This window comes from Fringilla coelebs (assembly GCF_963513975.1).
Source record: "Fringilla coelebs genome assembly, chromosome: Z".
NCBI lineage: Eukaryota > Metazoa > Chordata > Aves > Passeriformes > Fringillidae > Fringilla > Fringilla coelebs.
In genome coordinates, this window is record NC_140031.1 from 18,846,360 (window position 1) to 18,873,389 (window position 27,030).

At 38.4% G+C, this 27,030-nt stretch overlaps 1 protein-coding gene across 1 annotated transcript in view; it reads left to right on the forward strand.

Moving 5' to 3' along the window:
- The window catches only part of RAB3C (RAB3C, member RAS oncogene family), a gene marked incomplete at both ends in the record, with an annotated part of 114,190 nt that overhangs the window by 80,402 nt on the left and 6,758 nt on the right, over positions 1 to 27,030 (forward strand). The window contains one exon of the mRNA XM_084225612.1: positions 22,142 to 22,266. Coding sequence (XP_084081738.1) covers positions 22,142 to 22,266 — 125 coding nt within the window. The remainder of the gene's footprint in view (positions 1 to 22,141; positions 22,267 to 27,030) is intronic.

A 27,030-nucleotide genomic window follows, 5' to 3' on the forward strand; every position in this document is an offset into this window, starting at 1 on the left:
CTACCCAAAGCTACTGATAGCTTTGTTCCATGGAAAACACCTTTCTGTTTATAACCAATCATTTGAGCTTAGTTACTGTGTGGATATATCCTACTTTTTGGCTGTTGTGGAAAACAAACTGGGAGCTAAGCACTTTTATTAAGGTACACCAGAATCCCCATGATGCACTACCTAAATTAGGAACATTTTTATGTCTTCAGAGACACAAATGTCTCTGTGCTGTATTTAATTCCCCAACTAACAACAGTTTGCCTGAGTGACTGAGAATTGCCTCATGTGCTATTTTGTGAAACAATATGCAGTTTTTACTGTAAAAGGATCCTATACACTAAATCTTAAACTCATGGGTTTGGGTTGGAAGGAACCTTCAAGATTGTCCAGTTCACACTCTCCTCTGTGGACAGGATCAGATTGTTTAGAGCCCCAACTCAAAGCCCCATCCAGCCTGGCCTTCCATTTCCAGGGATGGAACATCCACAACTTTTCACCACTCTTGCAGAAAAGAATTTCTTCCTAATATCTTATCTAAACCCTCTTTCTTTCACTTTGAAGCCATTCCCCTGTTTCCTGACACTACATGCTCTTGTAAAAAGTCCCTCTCCATCTTTGTTGTAAGCTCCTTAGAGGTGTTGGAAGGCCAGAATTAGGACATTGTGAAGCAGTCTCTTTTCCAGGCTGTACAAACTCATCTCTCTCAGTCCTTCCTCAAAGGAGAAGTGATCCATCCCTCTACATCAATTTGGTGGTCTCCCCTGGATTTGCTCCAGCATTCCTGTGACATTCCTGTGCTGAGGACCCCAGAGTTGGATGCAGTGCTCCAGGTGGGTCTCAACAGAGCAGAGCAGAGGGGCAGAATCCCCTCCCTGCCCTGCTGCCCACCCTGCTCTGGATGCAGCCCAGGACACGTGTGGCTCTCTGGGCTGTGAGTGCCCATGGCTGGGGCATGTCCAGCCTCTCAGCCAGCAGCACCCCCAAGTCCTTCTGGGCAGGGCTGCTCTGGGGCTGCTCATCCCCAGCACGTGCTGACAGTGAGGCTTGCCCCAGTCCAGGTGCAGTGCTTTGTTCTTGGTCTTGTTAAACTACATGGGCCCACATCTCCAGCTTTTCCAGGTCCCTCTGGATGACATCCCATCCTTCAGGTGTGTGAACAGCACCACTCAGCTTGGGGTCATCTGCAAATCTGCTGAGGGTGCAGTGGATCCCTTTATCTACATCACTGATGAAGATATTTAATAACTCTGGTACCAGCACAGACCCCTGAGGGCACCACTTGTCACTGATGTCAATTGGGACTCTGCATCCTTGACCACAACCCTCTGGATGAGACCATCCAACCAATTTCTTATCCATCAAGCAGTCTCCTCCTCAAATTTAGAGAGACATATTTTTTATTAGCAGGTATGTTCACAGAAAAATATGAATGGGTTAAATGCATTGATAAAAATAGATTCTGATGACAAAATGGTCATACTTTGTGCATAAATTCTTGGCACAATGTTAAACCTTTGAAGTGACTGATTCCAAAGGCTCTTGCCAAGGGATATCAAAAAACAATGACATGTGATGGGTTGGGCAGGACAACAATGCCTGGACTAGTGTGTATTGATCACTTTTCTGAGCAAAACTTTTTAGGTCTGCAAAACTTCATGATTTAAAAAAGACAATTTGACCAAAATGCTGGAAGAATTTTACATATCAATTGCATCAATTTACATCTCTCATCATCCTACTTTTAGTTTTGCCTTCAAAAGTTTCTCTGTGTAGCAGTGTTATAACCTAAACAGAAATACCCTGAACAATAATTTTGGAAAAAGTCTACATATATCAAAATATTAATTTCAAAATATCTTACTCCTCCTTCAGATGATCTCTTTCATTTATGTAGTTGTCTATTCCCTAAATCAAATAGGGAAAGCAGGAAACAGCTGATGGCTGAGCAAGAACCTGCTCCTCAGACTGAGGAATAGGAAAGAAATGCACAGCCAGTGGAAGCAGGAACAGGTGACCAGGGTGGAGTACAGGGATATGGTTCAGATGTGTAGGGAGGGGACAAGGAAAGCTGAGCTGCACCTGGAACAGAACAGCAAAGGATGTGAGAATAAAAAGAAGGGATTTTATGAGTACATAGGATAGAAGAGAAAGGACAAGGAGGCTGTACTCCCTCTGATAAACAAGAAGAGAACATTTATGAAAGAGACTGAGTCAGTGAGTTCTTCACCTCAGTATTCACTGTCAGTCAGGCTTCCCAGGAGTCTCAAGTCCCTGAACTGGGGGAATGAAGTCCCTCTCTAAGTGAAAGACGCCTTTGGTTGCCATTGATAAAGGACATAGGCCTTATATCCCAGAGTTCTGAGGCAACTTTGATGGTCTAGTTGATGTTGTTGCCAAGCCACTCTCCATCATACTTGAAAAGGGATGTCCATGGGGACTGGAAAAGGGGGAAAAAATTGTTAAAAATGAAGAATGGAAAATCCAGGGAACTACAGAGCAGTGAGCCTCATCTCTGTCCCTGGGAAGATCATAACGCAGATCCTCATGGAAGTAATGTCAAGGAACATACAGAACAATGCAGAGATCTGAGACAGCCAACACTACTTCACTGAGGGAAAATTGTGCCTGACAAATTTGGGGCCGTCTATGATAGAGTGACTGCAATGGTCAGCAAGTGAAGACTGAGAGATGTCACCTGCCTAGCCTTCCCTAAGTCCTTTGACACAGTCGCATACAACATCCTCATCTCCAAATTGGAGATATGGCTCTCAAGGGTGAGTAACTTCATGGATAAGGAATTGGCTGGTTGGATAGAGCCAGAGAGCTGCAGTCAATGGCTTTATGTCTGGGTGGCAGCTGGTGATGGGTGGTATCCCTCAGGGCTTTCTTGGGGCCAGGACCCTTTAATGTCTTTATCAATGACACAGACAGTGGGATCAAGTGCACCCTCAGCAAGTTTGCAGGTGACAGAAGCTGAACAGTGCAGCTGACACAGAAGGACAGACTGCCATCCAGAGAAGTGGACCTACAAGAACCTCATACACTTCAACAAGGCCAAGTGCAAGCTGCTGCACCAAGGACAGGGCAATCCCAGACATGAGTAGAGAGTGGAGAAGAACTTGATTGAGAGCAGACCTGAGAAGGACATTGGGGTTGTTGTGGCTGAAAAGATGGACATGACCCAGAAATAGGCATTTGCAGCCCCGGAAGTCAATTGTATCCTGGGCTGCATCCAGAACAGTGTGGCCTGCAGGGCAAGGAAGGGGATTCTGTCCCTCTGCTCTGCCCTGCTGAGACCCCACTTTGAAGGCTGAATCCGCCTCTGGAGCCTGCAACATAAGAAAGCCATGGACCAGTTGGAACAGCCCAGAGGAGATCCACAAAGATGTTTAGGGGCTGAAGCATCCTCTCCTATAAGGACAGCTGAGAGCCAGGCTGGTTGTTCTTTGAGAAAAGAAGGCTTCAGCAAGACCTTATAAAAAGCCAGGAGAGCATCTTTTTACATGGGCATACAGTGACTAGACAAGGGGAAATGAATCAAGAACAAAAGAGGGAAAATTTAGATATTAGGTGGAAATACTTTACCATGAACATGGTGAGGCACAGAATGGGTTGCTCAGGGAGGTTGTGGATGTCCCATTCCTGGAAGTGCTGAATCAGATTTTGAGCAACTTGGTGTAATGAAAGGTGTCCCTGCCCATGGCAGAGCAGTTGGAACTAGAAGATTTTTAAGGCCCCTTCAAACCCAAACCATTTTATGATACCATAATTCTTTGAATAATTAGCGGAATAATTTGTATTATCCAAACTGAAAAACCAAATCCTTCATTTTTATACAAAAATCAAATACCAAAATTTTCAGCATACATAGGGGATGGTGCAAGTGGTATTGTAATTATGATAACCTAAAGACATAAGTAGAGAGACATTGATATGCAAAGGTGTTAATTTTATTGAGTCAATCAGTGTATTAAAAAAACAGAGAACACTTTGGAATAGGCTTGAATAGGCTTGTTGCTTGAAGTCAAGCTACAGTAAGGTAAGATACAAACTAATATGTTTAAAATGCACAATATTGTGACAAGTATTTTTATAGAGAAGAGTTGTTGAACAGAAAAAATCCAAAACATACTTTGTCTGCTTACACAACAACTAGATCAGAAGGATCTTCTCCCACTACATATTTGTTTTATGCTGTAAAGCACCCTAAAAGTTTTCTGGCACTGAACAAGTCCCTGCAGGATGTATTTTGCTGTGTTTCCCTGACTCCATAGATACCTATGAGAAATGGCTGAAGAAGGCACTGACTAACTTCATGAGTTATTCAAGCTCTCCTTCTTAACATCTTCAGAGAACATCATGTTTCTGCTGTGCATGGATTCAAAGACTATTAAACATCCTTTTCTATTAATCTAGAGTTCTTTGCAAACTTGTACCTTCAGTGTTTTAGGTTTTTATAAGAACTACTTGGCTGTGGGGGGTTGAAAATATCCCTATTATCTATATTTGTCAGAAAACCTTGATTTACTTAATTATGTACCCATGTAGACATCTCCACTTTTTGTGTGGCAAATGATATAAGATTTAATGGGAAAATTACATGTTGAGCATGAATAAAAGTATTCATGCCATGTAAAATGCTGAAGTCTGGAAAAAAATTTTAAGTACTCTTTTTTTGAGGCCTACAAGATTTAAGTCTTATACACTTTTCTTGGATAAAATTATTGGGTTTTGGCTTCTATCTGCTACATTTAATTTCTTTTTTGTTGTTGTAATTTCCATCCATCAGTAACAACATGCTAGCTTAATTAAGACTTTTGGCTTGTGCTCATGTGCCCTAAACTGGACATAATTCTTACTTGCAGCTAAGATACTTGAGACCCCAGAGCAGTCTTTCATCCAAGTACCAGGCATCTGCATTCTTCTTAGCTATTAATTCCACTGTAAAGCAATGGGATGATTTTTTTTTTGTACATTTTGAAAACTTGAAAAATAGCTGAAGAGTTTTCAGAATGAGTAAGGCCTGCTTCTGTCAGGGAAACTGAAAAATTCATTTCTTTTGACCAAAATCAAATGCAAATATAGTAATCTTTTGTTATAGGTACATAAGACATTAACATTAACAGTTCACAGGACACAAAAATTCCAATTTCCATGTCATATTTGCTTTCCATGTCAAGACTTGCTTTTTCTCAAGTCTTGTTTATATCTCAAGGCTGATTTTATTTATACTTTTCTGTGCCAGATGGACTGCTCTGAGCAAGCTTCTGCAAAAAAAGTTTATGTATTGGAACTACTGGGCTTTTACACTGTAAATATCTCAGTTTAGGCAAGATGGAGCCTGTTCTATGTATTTAAAGACAGAAGACAGAGAAACAGACAAAACAAACATTCCCCCGCCTCCAAATATGAAGATTTGACCTCCAAGAAAATGGAGTTCTTTGATTAAGGATTTGTTTTGAGAATAGGTTTGGCTTATGACATTTAGGAACTGTGAGAAAAATTAATACTTCCAATTTGATTTCTGTTGTGACCTCAGCTTTGAGCACATTTTTTGTATGGAAAGAAACTGCACCAAAGATACATGAGGTACTCTCCTAAAAAAAAAAATAAATAAATAAATAAAACTGAAACACCCAAAAGAACACTGCTGAAAAACCCATTAAATTGGCTAATGACCTTGGACAAGAGAATTTTTTTTTAGTATTCTCAACAATGTTATGCATGCAGCTAGCATCTTGCTTGGTTGTTTAACTATTGCACTGTATTGGACACTGGTTTTTGTTAGGCACCTTGCAATGACACTTGAGGTTTTTCCTAAGTGATTGTAATTCACTTAGTCTTCATTAGAGAAGGTTAGTAGTACAGATTATGCCTTCTAATGTGTATGTTTTAAAATTTATACACACCAAATTTTAGTTACTGTGACTCTGTCCATTCATTTTGATAACTTCACTCATGCAGAAATGTCTCAGTCATTTTTCATCCTGACAATCTAATCAGGGATTTTCCATGTGTTTTCATTTAATGTTGTTTTTCACAATGTCAATTTTACTGGTTCATAGTAAAATTGGAGACATTGCTGCTCTTTTTTTACCAAATTAAATGTTTTCTCTTTGTCTTGTGTTTCCTATCCAGCTCTTATTCAATATTGGCATTTTAGGGCTCGTACTTTAGTAATTTTCTCGGGTTTGCTGCACAAACATCTGCAATAGCCTGAGATGTTACTTCCCTGCATCATCTATCTATAACTGCCCTTCCTTTATATTCTTGCTATACACAATTCAGCAGGACAACACAGCAGCTGAACCAGCTCATAGCCCAGATCCATAGCTCATCCTCCATTAAGTTCATACATTGCTGTGGGTGAAAATATCTAAGAAAATGTCTGTTATTTTTAGTCTCTTACATTAAACCTCTGGCAGAAAAATAGCTTGGTGAATGGGGTTTCATGTGTCCAGATCCTTGAACTTCTTTTAAAAGTTTCAAATTTAACAGTCCAAATAAACTGTCACAACCAAATGGTTCATAACTAACAGGAAAGCAATTACTGAGCTTTTTGAATTTTTTAGAGTACTTCAGCTGCATATAAATTTTCCATCATGGTTTTTGTACAAAAGAAATCTTATTCCATTAAACCCTGTAGAATCTGACATAGCATCCTAGAAAGTACAAGAAATATCAAGAGTTTACATTCTGCTTTTATTTTATTACCAACACTTTAGAATGCTATGAACTGGGGGGTGTGTGTATGTGTATTTTATCGTGCCTACGTAAGTACCCTACATAGTTTATATTCAGCCTTTAGGATGGATGTTTCTCTGTGATGCAGAGACTTGTTCCCTATTCAGGTGTAATAACTATGTCATTTACAATTACTCATGAAGTGTCCTGTTTCCATGAACACAATACAAGCAAGCAAAAGCCGCAGTTCTTCATGTGCGTCAATACATGAAATTCCCCCATCTTCCTCCTGCCTCTATATGCAGCTCTGCTTATCTCTCTTGTTCCTATTTTCCCCTAAGAACAAGAGAGCTACAAACCAATACTATATTGTATTCCCATGCGCTTTGCTCTGACCTGCAGTATGGCTTAGTCCTTGGCCTTTTCTTCAGTGTTTGCAGCTCTCTTTGTTGTTTTCAAGTCTGATGTGGGATGTGACATACCATTATGTTAATCACTGCACATTAGTACAAAAAAACCCTACTCTGACTAAAAGAGTCCGAGTGAAGCATGAGCACAAGCATACAGAAAAAAACCACAGGATGCCAGTGAAAGAGTAAGAATTAGTGTAATAAATTCAGTCCTAGCATGCCAATTGGCTATTCATTGAAGAGGGACATGACTACACGGGTTATTTATCATCAGAGATTTAAGGGAGGATACTGTAATGCTGTTTTTTATTTTTACAAAAGACAGACTGGGAGAATGCGTAGAGGTTACTATTAGAATAATGAAACAGGTTGCCAGTCCAGGCTTCTGACTCACATCAGAGGTGAGGTTTGGTGGCATCTTTACATATAAGAAATGTGAGGGGTTTTGTACAGAAATATTCCAACCATTAACAGTTATCTGGGATTTCAGAGAAAGAAGAAAATCTTTCTTCCATCTGTGTTGTTTTGTACTTAAAAATTGAGCTAGATCCTATCAAGATCATTTCAAGGTCAAATATGTGGAAGTCTGATGTCCGAATATCACATGCTATGCTGAAGACCCTCAGAAAGCTGTGAAAATGAGAAGTTCACAGTTCTTCTTATGGCTTGTGGGCAAGATTAAATGGAGGATTAAATGGATTTATTCTAATTGATAGTCCAAAGATAGATTCATAAATCCATACTGAGACATTTGAAGAGCCAAGCTAGTTTAGCAGAACTCAACACCCAAATTCACAGTTCAGGATAGCATAACTAAATTCTAGATGTCCTTTCTCTGAAAATGTCATCAGCTTTGAAGTATTGCAGCACAGTAGACCTTGCAACCAAATGCTGTTGGGACACTACAGCTAACATCTGTCAGTGATTTATATAGTGATACTTCAGATAACAAACAAAAATTCTTGTCTTCTTCTTGTCCTACTCTGAGAATGAAGAGCTATGATGTGTCTGCTTTTTCTTTGACCTCTCTGATCAAAGGTGTTAGACCTCCTGCTCTTCACAATGAGGCCTAGGGACTACCTGTGCCACCTTACTCCCTGCCATGAATTTGCAGGAAGCAGTAAAACCCTGTTATATACAGAATTAGGGCCCAGATGTCCTGATGCTTACAGACTGACACTTGACAGGGCAAGAAACACTGACTGTTTTGCCATTAATCTTTTAGCTAAAGGTCTGTGCACAAGGAATGAGTGTGCAGCATACCTGAGGTATAATTTGGGAGAAAAGCTGTTTGCACCATCTTTCAGAATCAGGATAGAGGGCTTTGTCCTCAGTTTCCTTTTACGCTGTTGTGGTGGACAGTCTCTCTTCTCTCAGCCTTTTAGCCTTTATACCTGCATTAGAATGTGTTATATATTCTTTTTAAAACCCTGAACAAAGGTGAGGGAGAGAGGCCTGTAGGGATTAATTGTGCATTACCTATTGTTTCTCTGCATGAGGCTTTTATACCATAAGTCATTTATTTGATTGCTAGGTATGCTTAAAGTGGTTGGCTAGAAAGCTTTGAACTTCAGTGAAGTAAAAGAAGCAAGCTGTTCATTTAATCAGCACATTTAATTCATCCTGCTTTGCATGCTGTGCCACACTGTCTTCTTTCCATATAAGGATTCTGTGGTATCTTCCTGCAGCACCCCTGCCTCTCTTCTGCAAGCAGCCAAAGATGGCTTTGTGCATATTGCTTATATGTATGCTATAGGCCCAAGTCCTTTTTGGTATGCAATGTAGCAGCTACCTCCTTCTTGTATATCTCTTCTTTACAGGTGAGTTGTTTATATTCAAGGTTGCTTCTTTTTTTTTTTTTCTTCACACTGAGAGCGTGTTCTTAATTTATCTTGCTTTTAAATATTTATCTTTACACTGTGTAACTAAGTGGGAAGAGAATCAGCAAACTGAGTTTTGATTATATTAAGAATTTATATAATTTTAAAGTGTCTTGTACCTTTAGATATTTCATTTTGTTTATTACTGTTAATTCATCAGATTTCTCTTTAAGCAGCCATTGTTTAGATTGCAATGAGGATTTCTAATGCTATGCAAAAATTTTAGAAAAACCTTCAAGGAATAACTGAGGAGAGAGGAAAAATATTTCCTAATTTAGCAATCATATTATATTAAGAAAAAACAGAGCATATTTGTTCCAAGATTAAGACTATCTATTTTTTCTCTCAGCCTCACTCACTCACACATGATACATAAATATGTAACCTGTAATTTTCAAAAAAATCAATAGGACCTTTTGTGTCACTTTCAGTAGTCTTTATTTTTTAAAATGTGGTTTACCTTCATATTCAAAATTTTTGAAGTGCAGTGAGATGCTTCAGAGCCTTCGGAGATTATCTACCACAAATGTTGGAAAAGGTACTTGATTATCACTTAACATCTCTTCATGCATACTCCTTTTTCAACTGAATGGTTTTCAGATAACTCATAATTTGCTTCAGTGACGTCCTCTCTTCCATTCTAAGTCCTTCCCCTGCCAGATATGCAGACAAAAAAGTTAAAATTTGTTTATGGAATGATTGATCTATTCAGTACTGCTGCAACAATGGGAAAGGAGGATACAGATTTAAGCCTTGCTGTTCAAATTATCTTCTCTTTTCCAGGAGGACTAAAGCTATAAGTGCTCACCTAGAGAGGTCAGGGGGCTGCCATGAGAAGCACTAGGTCCATGTGACCAGCCTTGTTTCTCTGACTGTAGTCTGCATGGCCCCCAGGGGCTCTGTGACTCTCAAGAAAAGAGAGTAGTTCAATTGCATTGCAATTGAAGTAGTAGTTCAGTTGCATTCTGCTTCCCCTCCCAAACCTCCCACATGTGTGCTTCAGGTTGGCCTTGGATTGCATCAATTCATTTATATGGACTGTCTGTCTGAGAGAGGTAGTCATTATTTGTGTCTTTGAACACTAGCCTTGATAAGACTTTACACCCTGCTTGAAATGTCTTCTCTTATTTGATTTTGGGGAGTTTTTTTCGTGTTAAAAGAGCACCATTGATCTTCTCTTTACCCCCCGTTGTGTCCCACTGGCAATTCCCCAGTCTGTAAATCCACAATCCATTGTACAAAAGCCTCCTCACCAAGGGCACCTTGTGCCTGTGAGCAGAGCTATCAACTAAGTCCTTGTTTAGAGGACAATCTGGAGGTGACCTTAGCAGCCTTAGTTAAAATTTTGAAATCTATCCTCACAATGCAGTAAAATCTGGCAGAGCCAAACTGAAGGAACTGACCGCTTCAACTTCAGTCAATGTCTGTGATCAGCGACCCCCATGCTTACAGGGTTAAATGAGCTCAGATCAGCACGTATTGCTATGAAGACAGTGGGGGCTAGCTAAAGTTTCTGAGGTGCAAATGTTTTACACGCAATGGTTTCTTACTCTAATCCCAGCAGATGCTGTGTCTACATACAAAGGCACGTATAAATGAAGCTAGGCTTGCTGTAACCTCTCATTCATCTGTGAACGACAGAGACCTCATTTTCAAATGTTGCTATGCAGATTTTAGCTTCATTGAAATACAGAAATTTTTCTAGATTACATCAGCCAAAGTCTCTCTTTGTTGTGGGACCTGGTGGTTAATATCAGCCAGTTTTTCAGATTTTATGCTCTTCCCTTTCAATCTTTCTTAGGTCTGCTGGTCAGTGTAGGAAAATGCAGGGTTATTTCCTCAGACACACTCACTGTGTTTGAGGCACAATTTTGGGAAAAGGGATCAAGTGATGAAAGGAGGCTGGATGGCAGGAGGTTGCTTCCAAAAACCCTTCCATAGTTCTGCCATGCACACAGAGGTGTACTCAGCTGACCTCAGAGTCTGCCACAAGGCAAGCCCAGCATTTTTCCTTCTTCCTCTTCTCCATACCTTATAAAGACCTGGTGACCAGCTCATTAATTCACAATTACTTGTTTGAAACTGCAGACATTAGTTTCTGGCCATACATAGGAAATGTTTGATTATTTTGATCTTTCAGTACGTTACTTCACTCTGCTCCACAATACAGAGCAATTCTAGTGATTAATTTTTTGATTTTTCTGATTCTTGTCCTTATAATCTTTTCATACAAAGATTACTGTCTACCCAAACACCTGTTTAATGGACATGGTTGTGTCCCCTTAAAGGGCTGTTTACCCACTGAAGTCAGTGAGTAGTCCCAATAAAACAACATTAAACTGTTCTTCTTTCTTTTTTTTTTCTTTTTTTTTTTCACCAGAAGGAAGCTGTAACCTTTGAGATATATTAGTGAACATGGTTCAAACAATATGCTTTAAACACCTCACAGGCAAAGTGAAAAAAAGTTGAATTTTTAAAAGTTCATCATGAGCCCTAGGAGAGGGCTCTAGTTTGTTGAAATGCCACTGTGTCCAGTTTTCAATAGTGTTAAAAAGTTTTACATCCAATATTCATGTTTTACTAGAATGTTGTATTTATTCCTGTATGTGTTTCTCTTCTGCAATACTCAGGCTTTTTGGGTCAGGGAAAAGCACTATATTTTGGTTTGCAGAACTGTGATGGAGAAGAAAATCCAAATATATACTAGCTAGGGCTTGAGAGGCAAAGAGTTATCTGTATATGTATGTACCCATAGGAATCTATAAACCCAGTCTTTTGATTTGTGAATCATGTAGCAACACTACTGACATTCTAAATGAATGTCAGTAGTGTTGTTTTTTTTCCCCCTTTTTTCCCCTTAAAAAAATAAATCTTACTTTCTTTTTAATCCTAGAAATAAAATCTGAAGTCTAGTGCCTCCCTCCATCTTCTGTGAGTCAGCAGGAATAAACCTGCAGTTTACTTGCTTGCAGTGTGAGTCAGCAAGACAATCCTGCCACCCTGTGCCAGACAGGATGTAGACAGGGAAATGGTTTTTACTGTTGTCTTTGAATACTGTCAGCCCTCACAGAATGAATTTTGATCAGCAGTACCCCAAAAGCAAAATGTGGTCAGACAAATTAAAAATTTACTCTCATGACCTCAAAGGAAAAAAACCCAAACAACTACCAACCCCCCCAAAACCCCCAGTACCATTGCATAACTCGTACTTGACTAGTTAACCATGAGATAAAGATAGTTGCTATTTTGCCAATACAGTTCCAGGTATCTGTGACAAAAGTCAGAAGCTCACATATTCAACTGAAAACTAGGCCACATTTCAAAATTTTGGATCTCAAATCCCTTGTGTTTGCAAGTGTATAGCCACACAGGGAAATTACTTTCAAAGAGGTACAATTGCAAGGACACAGTGGGAGAATCAAAATTTATTGCCTCAGTATAGTTTCTGAATGTTTCCATTGCTCTGCTTCCAGAGAATGACATGGGAAACAACCTTAAAGACAAAATGCTGCTAGGATATAAATAAATTTTGTGTAAAATATTAGTAAGACATATCCTTGATGCTTTAGTAAAACAATGCTGTCTCTTATGAAGAAGAAGTAAAATAATTTACATGATCGTCCTGATACTTGCAGGGTTCGTGAATCCTTAACAAGGATAGGTGATGATAGTTTATCACAAGTGGCCTCAGTAACCTGGTAAGATTTTTCAGTGATTAAATTTAGGTATGATTTGTTTCAACTCCATCTCTAATACTCAAACACAGGAATTTCAGGACTCAATTTATGTGCATATAAGACTGAGTTGGTTTTGAAAGAGCTAATGCAAAATACCAAATGAGAAATATAACCCAAAATTATCTAAGAAAACAGGGCATAAGAGAAGCAACAGCACAGTTAATTTAAACTTGAAAAAAAATGAAAGCTAAAACAATAGAAGAAATGAAATCCAAAGAAGTGAATTTGACAAGTGAGAGAAACTTGGAAGTCATTCCTCATTAAATAGGTAGAAAGGGATTAAGAGTGATAAATGGGCAATTCATTTCATAATGAGATTTGACAGTAAAAAGTCAGGATCAACTCAGAGTTCCTGAGAGTTGATTAATCAGAAGTTCCTTAAAAAAGGGATGTCCTGTTGGCAGGTACTTGCCATATATATTGTAAATATGAATCTGGATTTTCTATTTAAAAGAAAAGATGAAAAAATAAATAATCCTGTGAAATCCAGCTCAATGATTGCTATAAAACTCTCAATATTGGTATAAAACAAAAGAACTTGACCATGCCTTTAAGAATTTCACTACTCCCAAAATGCCACTGTTGGGTAGGTGCTCTTTGGGCTGGAGATGAGACACTAGTCAGTAAGGTGCAAGAGCCTCTTTAGCAGGAAGTGCAGTCCTGGGTTAGGGAACTGTCCTAGGTGCAGTGAAGAGGAAAGTATTAGATAGGAGAGTCTAGGACCAAATGAACTTGTTCAGCATCAGTATTGCTTGCTTAGGTATATATTTTTTTAATATTATTGAAAGCCCATCAGTGTAAGAAACAAAAACAGAAAATGAGGACACATATGTATCTGTGTGTATCTGTTTCCATATATATTCCTTATGTATATATTCTTATATATAAGAATATAAAATAGCTAGCAAAAAAACTTTTAAATGACAGCAAATTGCTCATTTACTTAAAAGCTCAATATATCAAGCAGATGCTGTAGTTGTTTTAGTAAATTTTTTCATAACTCCCTTGTTTTATAGCTCTGTTTTTCAAATACCAGAGTTAGGATCAGCTGGATTGATTAGGGTCATTACTTGGAATTCCAGCGACAGTCTGGGCAATCAACATAAATTGGTGATAAACAGAATCATTTATGTGGAAGCATCTGGAACATGAAAACAAGGGGATAATCAAAAGATGTGCAAGTGCAGCCTGTATTTTGCCTTTTATTGTTTCCATGAATATTATTTTCCTATAAAGACTTTTTTCCATCTCTTTTCAAACCCCTTTTTTTTGATTGTTTTCACTGTGCATGTGTGGTAGCAGCTTTGAAGGATGATAATTTAATGGTGGGTTTCTCAGTGGGGAGAAAATTAAAATGTACAGCCTTTTGTCTGTGTGGCGAGTTGTTAAATCACTTCCCACAATATGACACAGCTTGTGGCATTATACATGACATAAAAACTCTTCATTAACATGTGTCCTACTGTGAAAAATGTGCTATATTAGTTGGCCTGCCCATAAGTAAACCTTGTTGCAAGAGAGGATTTTGTACTCCTGTGAATAAGAATTAAATATTGAGATGTACTTTATATTGTTTTATCTTTACAAAAAATACAAGGAAGTTGCTGGGAATATCTCTTTGCCCTTAGTGTCTAACACACTATTTTTATCTATTATTCATTGTTTTTGTAAATATCCCTTCTATTTTTCTAAGCAAAAAGCCTGGGAAGCCAGTATACACACACCAGAAAAGGAAGAAATCAGATTTACTGACAAGGAATTTAGTTTCTTTTATGAATTCAGCATACCTTCAGTCAAAGCCCACCTTGGATTAGGTCATGAACTCGCCCACAAATTCTCTGTTATCTGTCTCTGTGACAAAAAAGTCTGCAGTGTGTACAATGCCAGGTGTACTGTGTGTGATTACTCTGCTTAGGGCTGAGGTGGGTTGGCTGTGTAGGTACAGAAAATTACCCCACCTGGAGAGTTTTTCTCTGAGGAGTGGGCCATCAGAACTCAAGCACAGGAGGTACTGGGGAGAAGGAATAGAAAGTATAGTACTAATTTAGAGCACAGTCTTTTTTATTTTTATTAATGCAATAATTTTATACTTGGCTCTTGCTGCTCTGGTATTGGAAAGCAGTTTCAAGGTGTATTTGACAGCTGTCAAAAAAGCAGTTTGCAAAGATTGTGCCAAAGATACAAAAACTGAGGACATCTACAATCTGATTAACACAAATTGACTATGCCCTGTAGGCTTCTGGTCCTTCATTGTAACTCCAACTAAAGTAAGTAAAAGTTACATGTTATGTAAAGTATGTCAGAATTAGAGTTTAAACTTAATTTCTTTTGCCAATAATATATTAGTTTGACATCATAGACCATTATCCAATGGATTTGAATTTTATGTCAGAAAATAATTTTCAGAGACTAATAGCCAGTTGGTACTCTTATTTGAAACAACACTGTATAGAAAAGGCACCAAAGCTAATGCATGGACTCTTCTAAAAAATTTTTGTATATTACATGAAAGGTAAAATGTAACTCAATAAAGTACTCAGCAAAGAACTCTGGATGGGAAGACACTTCCATGAGCAGAGTAGGAACAGCTAGAGATGGTTGACTAGAAAGACAGTTCTGACTGATAAACACTATAATGCCTTACCTGTCATCCTAATTACCACACAGAATGGTGTAATTATTAATGCTATGTCAGTTGTATTGCATTCTATTAAATGCAGACCCAGAGTGGACATCACTGGGTAAGTATATATTTCCTCATTACAATTATGGTAATGGAATATCACCAACAGTAAATAGGAATAAATGTCATAAATACAGAAAGAACATCAGCTTTTACATCTTAAATGTTATCCCTGCTTTCTATCTTCCTTTTTTGTTTGTAGCTAACTAAACCTTTTGTAAAATGTTTTATTTCCTTGCATAAGGTTATAAAAATGCACATATTAAAGATCAGCTCAGTTTTATCTCCAAAAGAATTGGATTAATTTTGAATATCTTTACAGCCTGTCAAAACTGAAATGTAACACCAGGTTTTCTAAAATGAAGTTATGGCCTCAGAAGCTTGTAGTGAAGGATTTTTTCATTAAAGTAGATCCAATTCTTACCAGAACAACAAAAACCTGTGATGCTCTGGGTAATGTGCATTTTGACTAGCTTTCTGGCAGATAATGAACCAGAAATTTGTTAGTGTCACACCTGTCATGCAGCTTCTGCATCATCAGTCTATCTTTCTCCAAGGAAAGGTTAAATGTGTAGCCTTTCTTTGCATGGTGTGCACTCTTTGGCTCTGCACAAGGAAGATAAAGCCCGTCAGAAGAAGTGGTGAATAATTGGCATTGTTCTGGTTTCTTCAATATCAGTGGTTTTTTTCACAAACATAAGGCATTTTTCTTCATTTGCCCTTCAATCCAGACAGAAAACACAGCATTGTATAAACAACAACTGACACATCAGATACAGTCAGTCTTGAGCAATATTCATATATCCTGCTCTGTTGCAAGCATGGAGGGGTTGATGTATCCCATTTTTGCTATTATTTGTGTAAAGGAAACTTTCCTGTCCAACCATCCAGGAGGCACACCTGCCCCACCTGGGCTGGGACCAAAGCCTCTTCATGGCGGGCGGCTCCAGTGACCCTACTCAGCCCCGTTTGACTCCCTACACATCCCACAGTCACACAGCCAGACCAGGTTTCCTCATTGCCTCTCCCACCTGTCCCAAAACAGAGGCTCAGACATCTGTATCCTTAGATTTAATCATCGTGCAGCAACAAATTAACAGCCCAAGCTCAACACCTAATAAAGATGTGCTGGGCTTTTATACCCTCAGAGTCTAAGCTCTCAGAAGTCTGGGGTCATCAGTTCCTGCTGTGTCTGATTGTCCAGTCACCTGGCTGACACCACAGGTGCCTGTGCAAAGAGTAGCTGAGGTTTACTTTTCCTTGAGCTCCTGCCACCCAGAGTACAATCTGCAGCTTGAACTGCCCTGCTTACCAAGCTATCCACACTAAATGTATCCTTAGCATATCCACTTCTCCCCAGATCCTTTCCCTCTTGCTATGTTTTGATATTAAGGGTGGAGCAAGTTTATTTTTCTTATTTTTGTCCCCCTTTCATTGCTCTTCTCCATACATTTTCAGTACTCTGTGTTGCTAGGATGTCTTTGCCTATTCTCTGTCATATGTTAATAAGCATTTGCAGTCAGTGGGTGCCAGTGCTATCACTGAAAATAAACATCACAAATTCAATATGCCATGAATTCTGGAGAGAAGTCAAGATGCCAGAACCTCCACTAGGTTTTAAACCCTCCTTGAGAATGACTGAGAATTCCTCATTCTGGTCACATGTCCATCTACATCAGCTTTTTATTTTGATAATTATTTCCTTTATCCATTGCTTCCCATGGTTTTCAGTAATGGCTTCAATAATTATTAAGGGGTTCATAAATGGAAGAGATAAAATTATTTGTATTAGCCACAATCCTGAAGGTTTTATGGCTTGCAGGTAGAGCACACCAGAAATATTAAACAAGTTCAAAATTTTCAAAAGTTACAAATATCCAGATTTTCCATGTCAGTACAGGAGGAAAGATCCTGAGCAGTTTCTTAAAGTGAGTTTTATTTCTGTGTATGGCTCCAGCTGTTCATCAGTTCAATTAAAATCTGACAAATGGTAGCATATTCCTTTTATTATTGCTGACATTATTACTAATTAGTTCTAGTATATTCCTGCTATGTCAATAACTGTGGCCACAAAAAGTCTAGTATTCAAGTACCAGGACACTTTGAGTTGTTGTTTGCTAAGATTGCTTAAAATTTTATTAATCTTAGTACTCTCTTCAAAATTCCAATTAGAGAGTTGAGTTGGGGTTTTGGTTGGTGGTTTATATATTTTGAATGGCTTGTCTCCCACTAATACTAGATTGTTTCTGGAGAACAGATGAAAAGCCTGAGGCCACCTCTCTCCCTGCCCCACCTGCAGCAAGGTGTAAGCACCCAGTGCAGAGCAGCTGGTACAGAGCCAGACTCCAAATGGCAATCAAGACTGAGCATTGCAGTCCTTTAATGTGCCATACAGAATAATCCTACATGTGCTCCATTTTCATCACATCCAAAAGATAACTTTGAAAGAGAGAGGGAATATGTAAACTCTAAGATGCTGGGGCATCCTTAAAGCACATAACCTATCAGTATTGCTGGGAATAATAAGTGTTTAGGTGACATAGAGGCATGGGAAAAATAATGGAGCATCTGAAGTGTGGGAAACACTTGGCTGTATGAAGGAGACCTCAGACCTCAGTTTTTCACTCTGTGGAAAAGCTGGCTTGAATGGGAAGTGTGTCAGCATCTTCACAGACAAGGAGGGTGGGAAAGGATTCGTGGCATAATTCCATAATCTGAAAAGATGGGAATGACAGAGCTTCCCTTTGCCATCCCTGTCTGTATTAGGGGTTTGAGAAGGCAGTGGTGTGTCTTCCCATGTCACAGGATGGAGACTGAGGGAAGAGGGAAAGAGATCCCTCCTTGCTTCAATTACAGAAGGAAAATGATGTCTCCTGATGAAGCTGGAGAGCATCCCTTCCTGCTCAGAGAGACATGGACACTTGGTACACTCTTATACAGGAAGTTCAGCTGGGGACACTGAACACTTTTAGAAAGGCCTTCAAACTCATAGTTGCTTCTCTGATACTGCCTCTTACCAAATAAATTAACTGAGAAAGAACAGATAACCTGGGCTCCACCTGAGATCCCACCACTACACTGTGACCTCTAATAATTCAGCTAATGGACTTTGCAGTCACCATGCTGTAGATAAAGACAGGACAATTATTTTAAGGATTAATCAGTGCACTCAACAGTAATTAAAACAAAAAAAACCAACAAAAAACCCAAAACCAGTTTAGTAGAGGTTTCTTTACTTTGGTTTTGGTTTGTTTGAAGTTTTTTGCATAGGTTTGGGGTTTTTTATTTCTTTTTCTTGGCAAGATGGTGCAGCCCAGTTCATTGAGTACTCCTTTCATAAATCAAAACATCAGAAGTACAACATGTTTCCTGAACTTGCTGGAATAAACATTATACATAGCCCTCTCTGGAGCATTTTGGTTAGGGTATTTTTCTTGCTCTTTGTGCATGTGACTTACTACATAATTAATCTAAAAGCCTATAAAGTCAGCTTTTTTATGGTAGGCAAGCATCCTTGGAAGACTTGGTCCAAAGAATGGTGAATAGATTGAGGCTATCTAAAACTTCCTATTCCTGGTATATTTACTCTATGGACATGTCTTTACTGAATATATTTGCTTGCCTTCCATGTGGTCTGTGGGTGAAAATTTACTAGAGACCATTCCAGGTTATATGAATATTTGCCCTGGACATAGATCAGTTAGTAAAAAGTGATCATCGGAAGAGATATTCAGAGTAAACTCAAGATATGCCAGTGGTGGGTGCAACCTGATGTATATTGGGTAGTGAGGTTGAAGATCTATTCCCAGCAGGCCATGTGTACATAAATCAAAAAGGTACAACACATATATATGCATGTACACATGACCACATACAAACACATTGCAGACAAAAAGCCCCAGGACCCCCAGAGTGCTCCCACAAACACCAAGAGCATCATCATCCTCACACTGCTCCCCTCCAAAACAGCGCAGCATCAAGGTCCATTCATGAGAATATGTGTCTGTGCACACATACACATTGTGGCTCCCTCCATTAGCTGGGCTCATAACCTCAATCTGCCCAGTAGCTGCCCCTGGATCCCAGTCTCCTCAGTTTCTGGCCCCCAGACATAAGCCTCCAGTGTTGACTTGCAGTGATGGTTTTCATGCTGGACAGTGGGGCTGGGACTTACTTGGAACAATCCTTGGCCATTTGTTCCTTGTATGCAAGGAACAGCAAAATCTCTTTTTTTTTTCAAGTGACCTATGTATTGGCTTTAGTGGAGAGTTGTGGGAATCAAAACATAGAGGGGTCAATAGTGGATCTATATGTCTAAAAGAAAACATAACAGTGATAAGCCTGTTATATCCTTTGAATCAAGCTTCTGCTGATGTGGTGTTGGGTGTGAATACATTTTACTAATTTTCAGTCAGTTATATTTTTGCTCTACTGAGTCATTTGCAAAATATAAACCTTTGTATTTGTTTGCAAGGACAAGATCTCTTTTTGTTACTTAAAAAAATATAACTAGAAGATGAGACAAAAGCAACACAGATTAAAAATATCTATGAATAAAATAAGTTGCTTTAGTAATGAGAAGAATTTGAATGCACGAATTTGTAGTTGAAGAATAAAAAAATCACATCTGGCTGCAGTAAAATGAAGGGACCTTATATTCTTAATGAAGGAAATTCATGTAAAGTTCTGGAGGCAAAGTCTGCAAAACATGGCTGAATGAGTGTTCATTACAGTTGTGTGACGATATTTCTTCAGGCTGTATTTCTTCATCAGTTTATTCTATTTAAACTTAACAGATTACGTAAGTAATTCCTTAATAAGTAAAGCTTAATATTTTTACTGTATATTTTGCTTTTGAAATGTATTTGATTTCCTGCTGACATAAAGGGAATAAATTGGCTCCCAACTAATAATTGTTCAGAGCTAAGCTCTTTTAGAGTGCTTAATGGACTAACATGCTCTGACATTTGAGGTACTAGTATTTGCAAAATTGCTGTGGTGACAAATGTAGTTTGGGTTAAAAAGCACAATAATAATTCTACTTTGCTAAGCCACTCAGCATGATTCCAAAAGGACATTTCTGCCAAAATAAATGCATGTTGTCCTTTTTTTCTGAGAAATGGTATCTTTAGTAAAATTAAGTGTATGGGGAAGTCTGACTTCTTTTTGGTCACAGTACCTTACACCTACTCAAATTACTATTAAAACAGATTTAAAGTAGCACAGTGTCCATTTCTTGAAGAAAAGATCAGGTCAGGCACAAGGGAACAATCTGTAGCACAAAAAGTCTGGGACTTGCCTCAGCTTCTTTTTGGTCATTGTGATAAAGTGAAACATTTCTAAAAGCAGTGATTCTTCCCTTTAAATTTCTCTGCCTGTCACTGCAAACCCATCAGATATGGCCTAGAGTTTTTTTTTTTTGACTCATGCAGGGAACCTGTAGGGAATGGCATTGGACCCAGGGTCACGGTGATAGCTATAGCAACTTTTGCCCATGGCCATCCCTCTGGTTTTGCAGGAAGCAAAGCCAGCTGGGGAGATTTGATCCATTTTCTGTCTTTCACTAGAATCAGTTGTCAGACTAGATTAGAAAAGATCATGATCTTTTTTTCGAATGCAAGACTTTGCAGACAGGGGTCTCAGTAAGTAGAGATGATGGCAGTGTTATGAGAAGGGGTCACTAGTGAATGTACCCATGCAGACCAGCTTCCAAGACATTTAGTGACAGATTTTTGAAGCTATTTCAAAAAGAGGTATGCTCTCTGTCTTTTTCTCTCCACTGATCATTGATCCCACCAAAACTTTGAGCCTAGGGCCAGACTTAGTCACAAGCTTAAGACAGTGTAAGCGCTTGGAGTAAGTTTCCTGCATCCCGTGTCACCATCAAGGGCACATACTGATCACAGTTAGATGGTGGTAACCAGCAGCATCACTCTTGGCTGAGCCAGGAGACAGCCATGGAGTTTTCCTTCTACAGAGCAGATCTGGGTACCAGCAGAATGGTGGCAGGCAGAAACTGATGGGTACCATGAGTATGGTTCCAAGTCACCCATTATCTGCTCGCACTCAAAGAAAGCACTGTAAGCTGTTTCACTGCCAGCACTCATGGTCCCTATGGTGTTTTAAGGCCTTTAAGATACTTCCATTCAGCTGGAGTCATGGTTAAGGCTTGTATAATTTAAGCAGAAGTTAAGAGTTCAAACTCAGCCCCTGTTCATGGCTTAATGTAAGTGTTGCTGACCTTCTGGTAGATCAAAGACCGCAGAGGAATGTGCTGGAGAGAAACAACAGAAGGAAGACAGACTAGCTCAGAAATTTTTGAAGTTTTGCTGCTACATTTACATCCTGATCTCAAAAGTAAAAGATAATAAATTAGTACATTGCTGATTTTCTTCCAGAGCTCTGTTTTTAGATTATAAGGCTTGTATTAAAATGTGAAAATGGGAGAAAGTATCATCTCTTCTTTCTAAAAGTAAAGGAAGAATAATAAAGTCAGGATATTTTTATTTATATATATTATATATATATATATAATTTTATTTTCAGCAAGCAAAAGTAAAACATATGTTGATACCATCTCTGTAATTTTAATACCTGACAGATAATCCTTAGTTTATTTGAAATCTGCAATTAAACAAAATCATATAACCCTAGTTATCAAAATCAGTATTGTCTCTTTCGTCTGTTTGCAACTCTGTTTGAAGTTAAGGGGAATTTGCTTTGTTTTGACTCCTCTCTCTGCCTTTCTCTTTTAAGGTCAACTCAAATCAAAACATACTCTTGGGATAATGCCCAGGTTATTTTGGTTGGCAACAAATGTGACATGGAGGATGAACGGGTAATCTTCACTGAGAGGGGAAAACATTTAGCGGAGCAACTTGGTAAGAAATGACGCAACAAAAGCTTTGTGGCTGCTTGTGAAAATGAACAAATTAATTTCATTTATTGCTACAGTACTTGCAAATATATGTTCATGACACATTCATTGTAAAGGAATAGTCAGATCCTGCTTCTCTTTTATTTCTACAGCCTTTTTGACATGGAGCAAGGAAACAAGTAAATCAAAAAAACAGAAAATGAAAATTAAAAAAAAAAAAAAAGAGAGAGGAAAGGAGATATTGCAGAAAAAGCTTACTAGACCTTTTTGCAGCTTGAGTAGATTTGGGTTATGATTAGCAATACCAATAATCCAGAACAGACATATGCTGCTGCCCAACTCAACTCCCACTGCTAACACTTCACTACTTCACTACTGATCCACATTCACAGAGCTGTAGATATGAACTTGTTTCATAAAGTCTTCCTCTGGGAAGCAAATTCTATATACACAGAAAACTGCCAAGCTGTGAGCACCTTTGTTGTTTCTGTCTCTACACAACAGTGTTATCCTTTCATACCATTAAATATTTTTTAAGTGACACTGGCCAAACTTTAATGGAAAATCTCCAGAGCATCATTGTAATGCTACTACCCAGCCTCTTTTTTCCTTCAAATTTCCTGATCTCTGGAGAGTAAGCTCAGCAGGAGTGGAAATCAAACTCTGGCATTTTTAGAGGTCAGTTTATGTACAGGGACTCATCAATTATGGGTATGGATTTGTTATTGTTTTTAAAACTATGTGTGGTAAAAGCTCAGTCTGGTCAAAATATGTGTAACTAAGATCTCCTGGTAACTATTCCTATATAGGTAGGTAGATGAAAGGATGTTTTAATAGGGAATCTAATCTTATGCTCTTAAGTCGTGTATATTCATAGGTCAATGACCTTATTTTTAAAAAAATACTGTTTTCCACTTGTACAATTACTTTTCCTGGTAAACAATTTCATCAGAGTAACACACTTTCCTATTGAATCTGTCTTAATAAGTGTTGCATATGTGTAAAAGAACTCCTTGAATTAATACATTAACGATTACTGTAAGTTAGTCTTTGAAAGATGATGGGAAATATTTAGCAGAAGGCTGTATCCAGAAAACTTAGCAATATTTGTAAAGAATTGAGTTCTCAAACTGCTTGCAACCAAACCATTAACTGAGGATATTTATCTTGGCAGAAATACCTGTCATATTTTCCAATATATTTTTTTATATATGTTCTTCCCGTTTCTAATGTTCACTCATCGTACTAGGAGATAGGAATGTGCATTCATTAGAAAAAGAGATCCCAAGGACCTAACTGTATACTTTCACCATGAATTTTGACAAGGTACTGAAACGTTTAGCAACAACCATCAATTTTCACTATAGAGTTTGAAATTTTTTTTAAAGTCATATAAAAAAATCTGAATTTCTATTCCTTCTGGTATTCCTATTAAAAAGAAAATTAATGCAATGAATTGACAAGGCATCCCCAAGGTCATAAATTTATCAAGACAAGAAAGAACTTTACATGTTTTACAGTCAAGAATCCTCAGATGTAATAGCCAGTGCTTGAAAAAAAGAAAAAAGACTAATGAGATAGATAACAAAACTCATGTTTCAGGCTGTAAAGCAAATTCCAACTCCTGGGGTTTAAAATTCAATCTTTATGGAAGAAGATTATCCTCTATTTCCATATTTATCTACTCAGGGGGTTTCTTTTCTCAGATATATATCCTGTGGCTATCTCAAGGGCAGATTATTGTATTAGATAACTTGTGTCTCTGATCCAGTTGTTTACTGTAGTCAGACTGCACACACAAATGTTTACATGTTTCCTGTACAGCTGCAATAATTTCTTAAATCTGCCCAGAGACTGGGGAGATGATGTCAGGAACAGCAGAAGAATTTCCCTTAACTACAGTAAGTGCACTGACCTTGCTGGCTAGTTTGGAGGGCACCCATTGTGTTATACACATGGGACTGTCTTTTGTTTCTCTGGCAGTAAATTGATAACATGTCTTACAGACAAGCTTTAAAAATAACAATATAGATTTTTCTGTACAGACAGACATTTTAAAACTGTTGTCCCTTTGAACACAGTGTTGATCACAGACACAAGCCAATACGATTCATGAGTGCTGTACAAAAACTACACTCTGACACCCTCTGTTTATTTGAAGTCACTGAGAAAATGAACACATGCACCTTCTGGGGTGAATATTCAGAAGGTCAAAAAGAGCGCTGGAAATTTAACCCTCTGGGGAACGTGGTGTTCTGTTGAGAACAGTGTTACTGGAAAATGGCACCTCCTTTTGGCTCCTGACCTCTCTGAAAAGTGTGGCCTTAAAGTTTATTGACAAGGTGTAATCATTCATTTCTTTAACTCTCTGTGCTGGCTTATTTCTCAAGTGTAACTCAAACAAGGAGTTTAAATGAACCAACAATAAGTCTCATTACTGTTGGAGGAGGTCTGCTGAACTAGACAACTACCCTGTGGTACATCTGCGTACCCTTTTCATGGCACTATTCAAAGTTCACAAAAGAATGAAGGAATAGTTAGGAACCCAGACTGACCTTGAAAAAAATTACAGAATCCTTATGAGGTCAGAATCTGTCTTGTTTGCTTTGAAGATTTTTTGCTTAATTGACTGTTAATAACACGACACTGGCAGTACCACTATGGGTCATAAATACTAGCAGTGTTGTAGGTATTTTGTAAAAGATGTGAACTGGCAAAAATGCAGTGATTCTTTCTCTGACCATAGAAAATTATATTTGTGAGTCTCATGAACCGAATGCAATACATTTATATTCAATAGGCCTTTTGGAATTTTTTTCCCTTGGATTTGTACAATGATGTTTTTGAAGCCATATAGAATCATACCACCCACAACATCCTTTAAATATGCACAGTTTATCTGTTATCTACTGCTCCTTTGAATTGTCCCCCTGATAGTTTAATTTTATTTTTCTTCACTGTTATATTCTTACAAATAGTGTATAATTGTTTGCTGTTACCTGCTCTGTACCTCTGTGAGTTTCAGAGAGCTCTGTCATATTCCCTTTTTCTCCATAAGGTAATTCCCAGAATATTTAATTGTTCCAGGCATAAAGACACAAAGAAATGCATTAGTCACTCCTTATCATCCTATTCAGTACTTTTTTTAAGTCTTTTTTTTCAAAAATCAGTTCATGGTTGTTTAACGCAATAGCATCATTAACAGGTTAAGGTTAGAATGAAATGAAAATAGATGAGATCAAATAAAGTTACATAACTTTTCCTCATGTAAATATCCCAAGAATATGTAAAAATGTGATATACTAGCCAATAGGGAGATATAATTAATGCAAGGTTAGTATTGATTTGGTAATGACAGCAAACACATTTAAAGAAGTTTATTCCGTAATCATTACCAAAAGATGGTATGGAATATAATTATTATTATATTTTCTGTCTTCAGGAATATTTGCTCTGAGCAGTACATGGATTGGCTATGGAGTGAATAGATGTACTTTAAAGCATTTTAGTAAAACAAGAGTTAGAACCTTTTGCGAGCAAAATGCATGCACTCTTGCCAGCTGAATTGCTCACACGGTTTTCTGAGATAGTGCTCTCATGTCTTTCAGCAAAACTCATACATTCATACAAGTTTGGTGTCAATTGTCAGAAGAGAAATAAGAGGAGTCGCAGATGGCTTGATGTCTTGTTTCTTCTATTCACAGTCTGTATGATATATTGATATTGTGATCTACATTCCAGCTAAGGATTAGCAAGGAAAGGTGTGCACAGACCTTTGAATAGAGTCTGAATAACTGCACAGGGAAATGGATAGCTGCATATGCAGTTTGACATACAGTTTTTCCATTTATTTGGGACATTCTACTGTGCCTGTTAATTAGATACATCAATTTTTATGTGTTCTTTTGTTTCTCATGTTCTTCTTATGCTTTGCCATCCAGGATCAACCATGGCTGGGGGAACTCATCATATCTAAGCATGCCCTAGGTTGCACTTGCCTGTTTTCTAAATTCATCCTGGCATGCTATTTCTCCTAGAGGCCAATATCCAATGTCAAAAAACAAAATGAAACAGGCCTTTTCTGGGCGAGCTCTCACATTCTCTTCTGCAAGGGGCAGCAGAAACCAGGCCTCACACTATATTCACGGAACCTGCAAAGGCCTCTGAATATTATGTGTGTCATGGTCAGCAGTGCCTGTGACTTCAGCAGTGCCTGTGACTTCAGTGCACCTCCACAGCTTGTCACTCAGAGAGATAGTAATTTTTACATACTTTATCTCCATATTTTCTCTTCTCATTTAGCAATTTTTGCATACTTTATCTCCATATTTTCTCTTCTTATTTGGGACCTCTTCCTTTAAGTCTTTACTTTCTCCTTCCTTCCTTCCTTCCTTCCTTCCTTCCTTCCTTCCTTCCTTCCTTCCTTCCTTCCTTCCTTCCTTCCTTCCTTCCTTCCTTCCTTCCTTCCTTCCTTCCTTCCTTCCTTCCTTCCTTCCTTCCTTCCTTCCTTCCTTCCTTCCTTCCTTCCTTCCTTCCTTCCTTCCTTCCTTCCTGCCTTCCTTCCTGCCTTCCTTCCTGCCTTCCTTCCTGCCTTCCTTCCTGCCTTCCTTCCTGCCTTCCTTCCTGCCTTCCCTCCCCGGAACTTCCCTTCCTTTTTCTTCTTCCCCTTCCTCTTCTTCTTCCTCTTCCTCTTTATTTTTTCTTTCTACTCTATTTTTTTTCTCTCTCTCCTTCTCTTGATTCCCAGTGCTTTGAAAATAATTTCCAC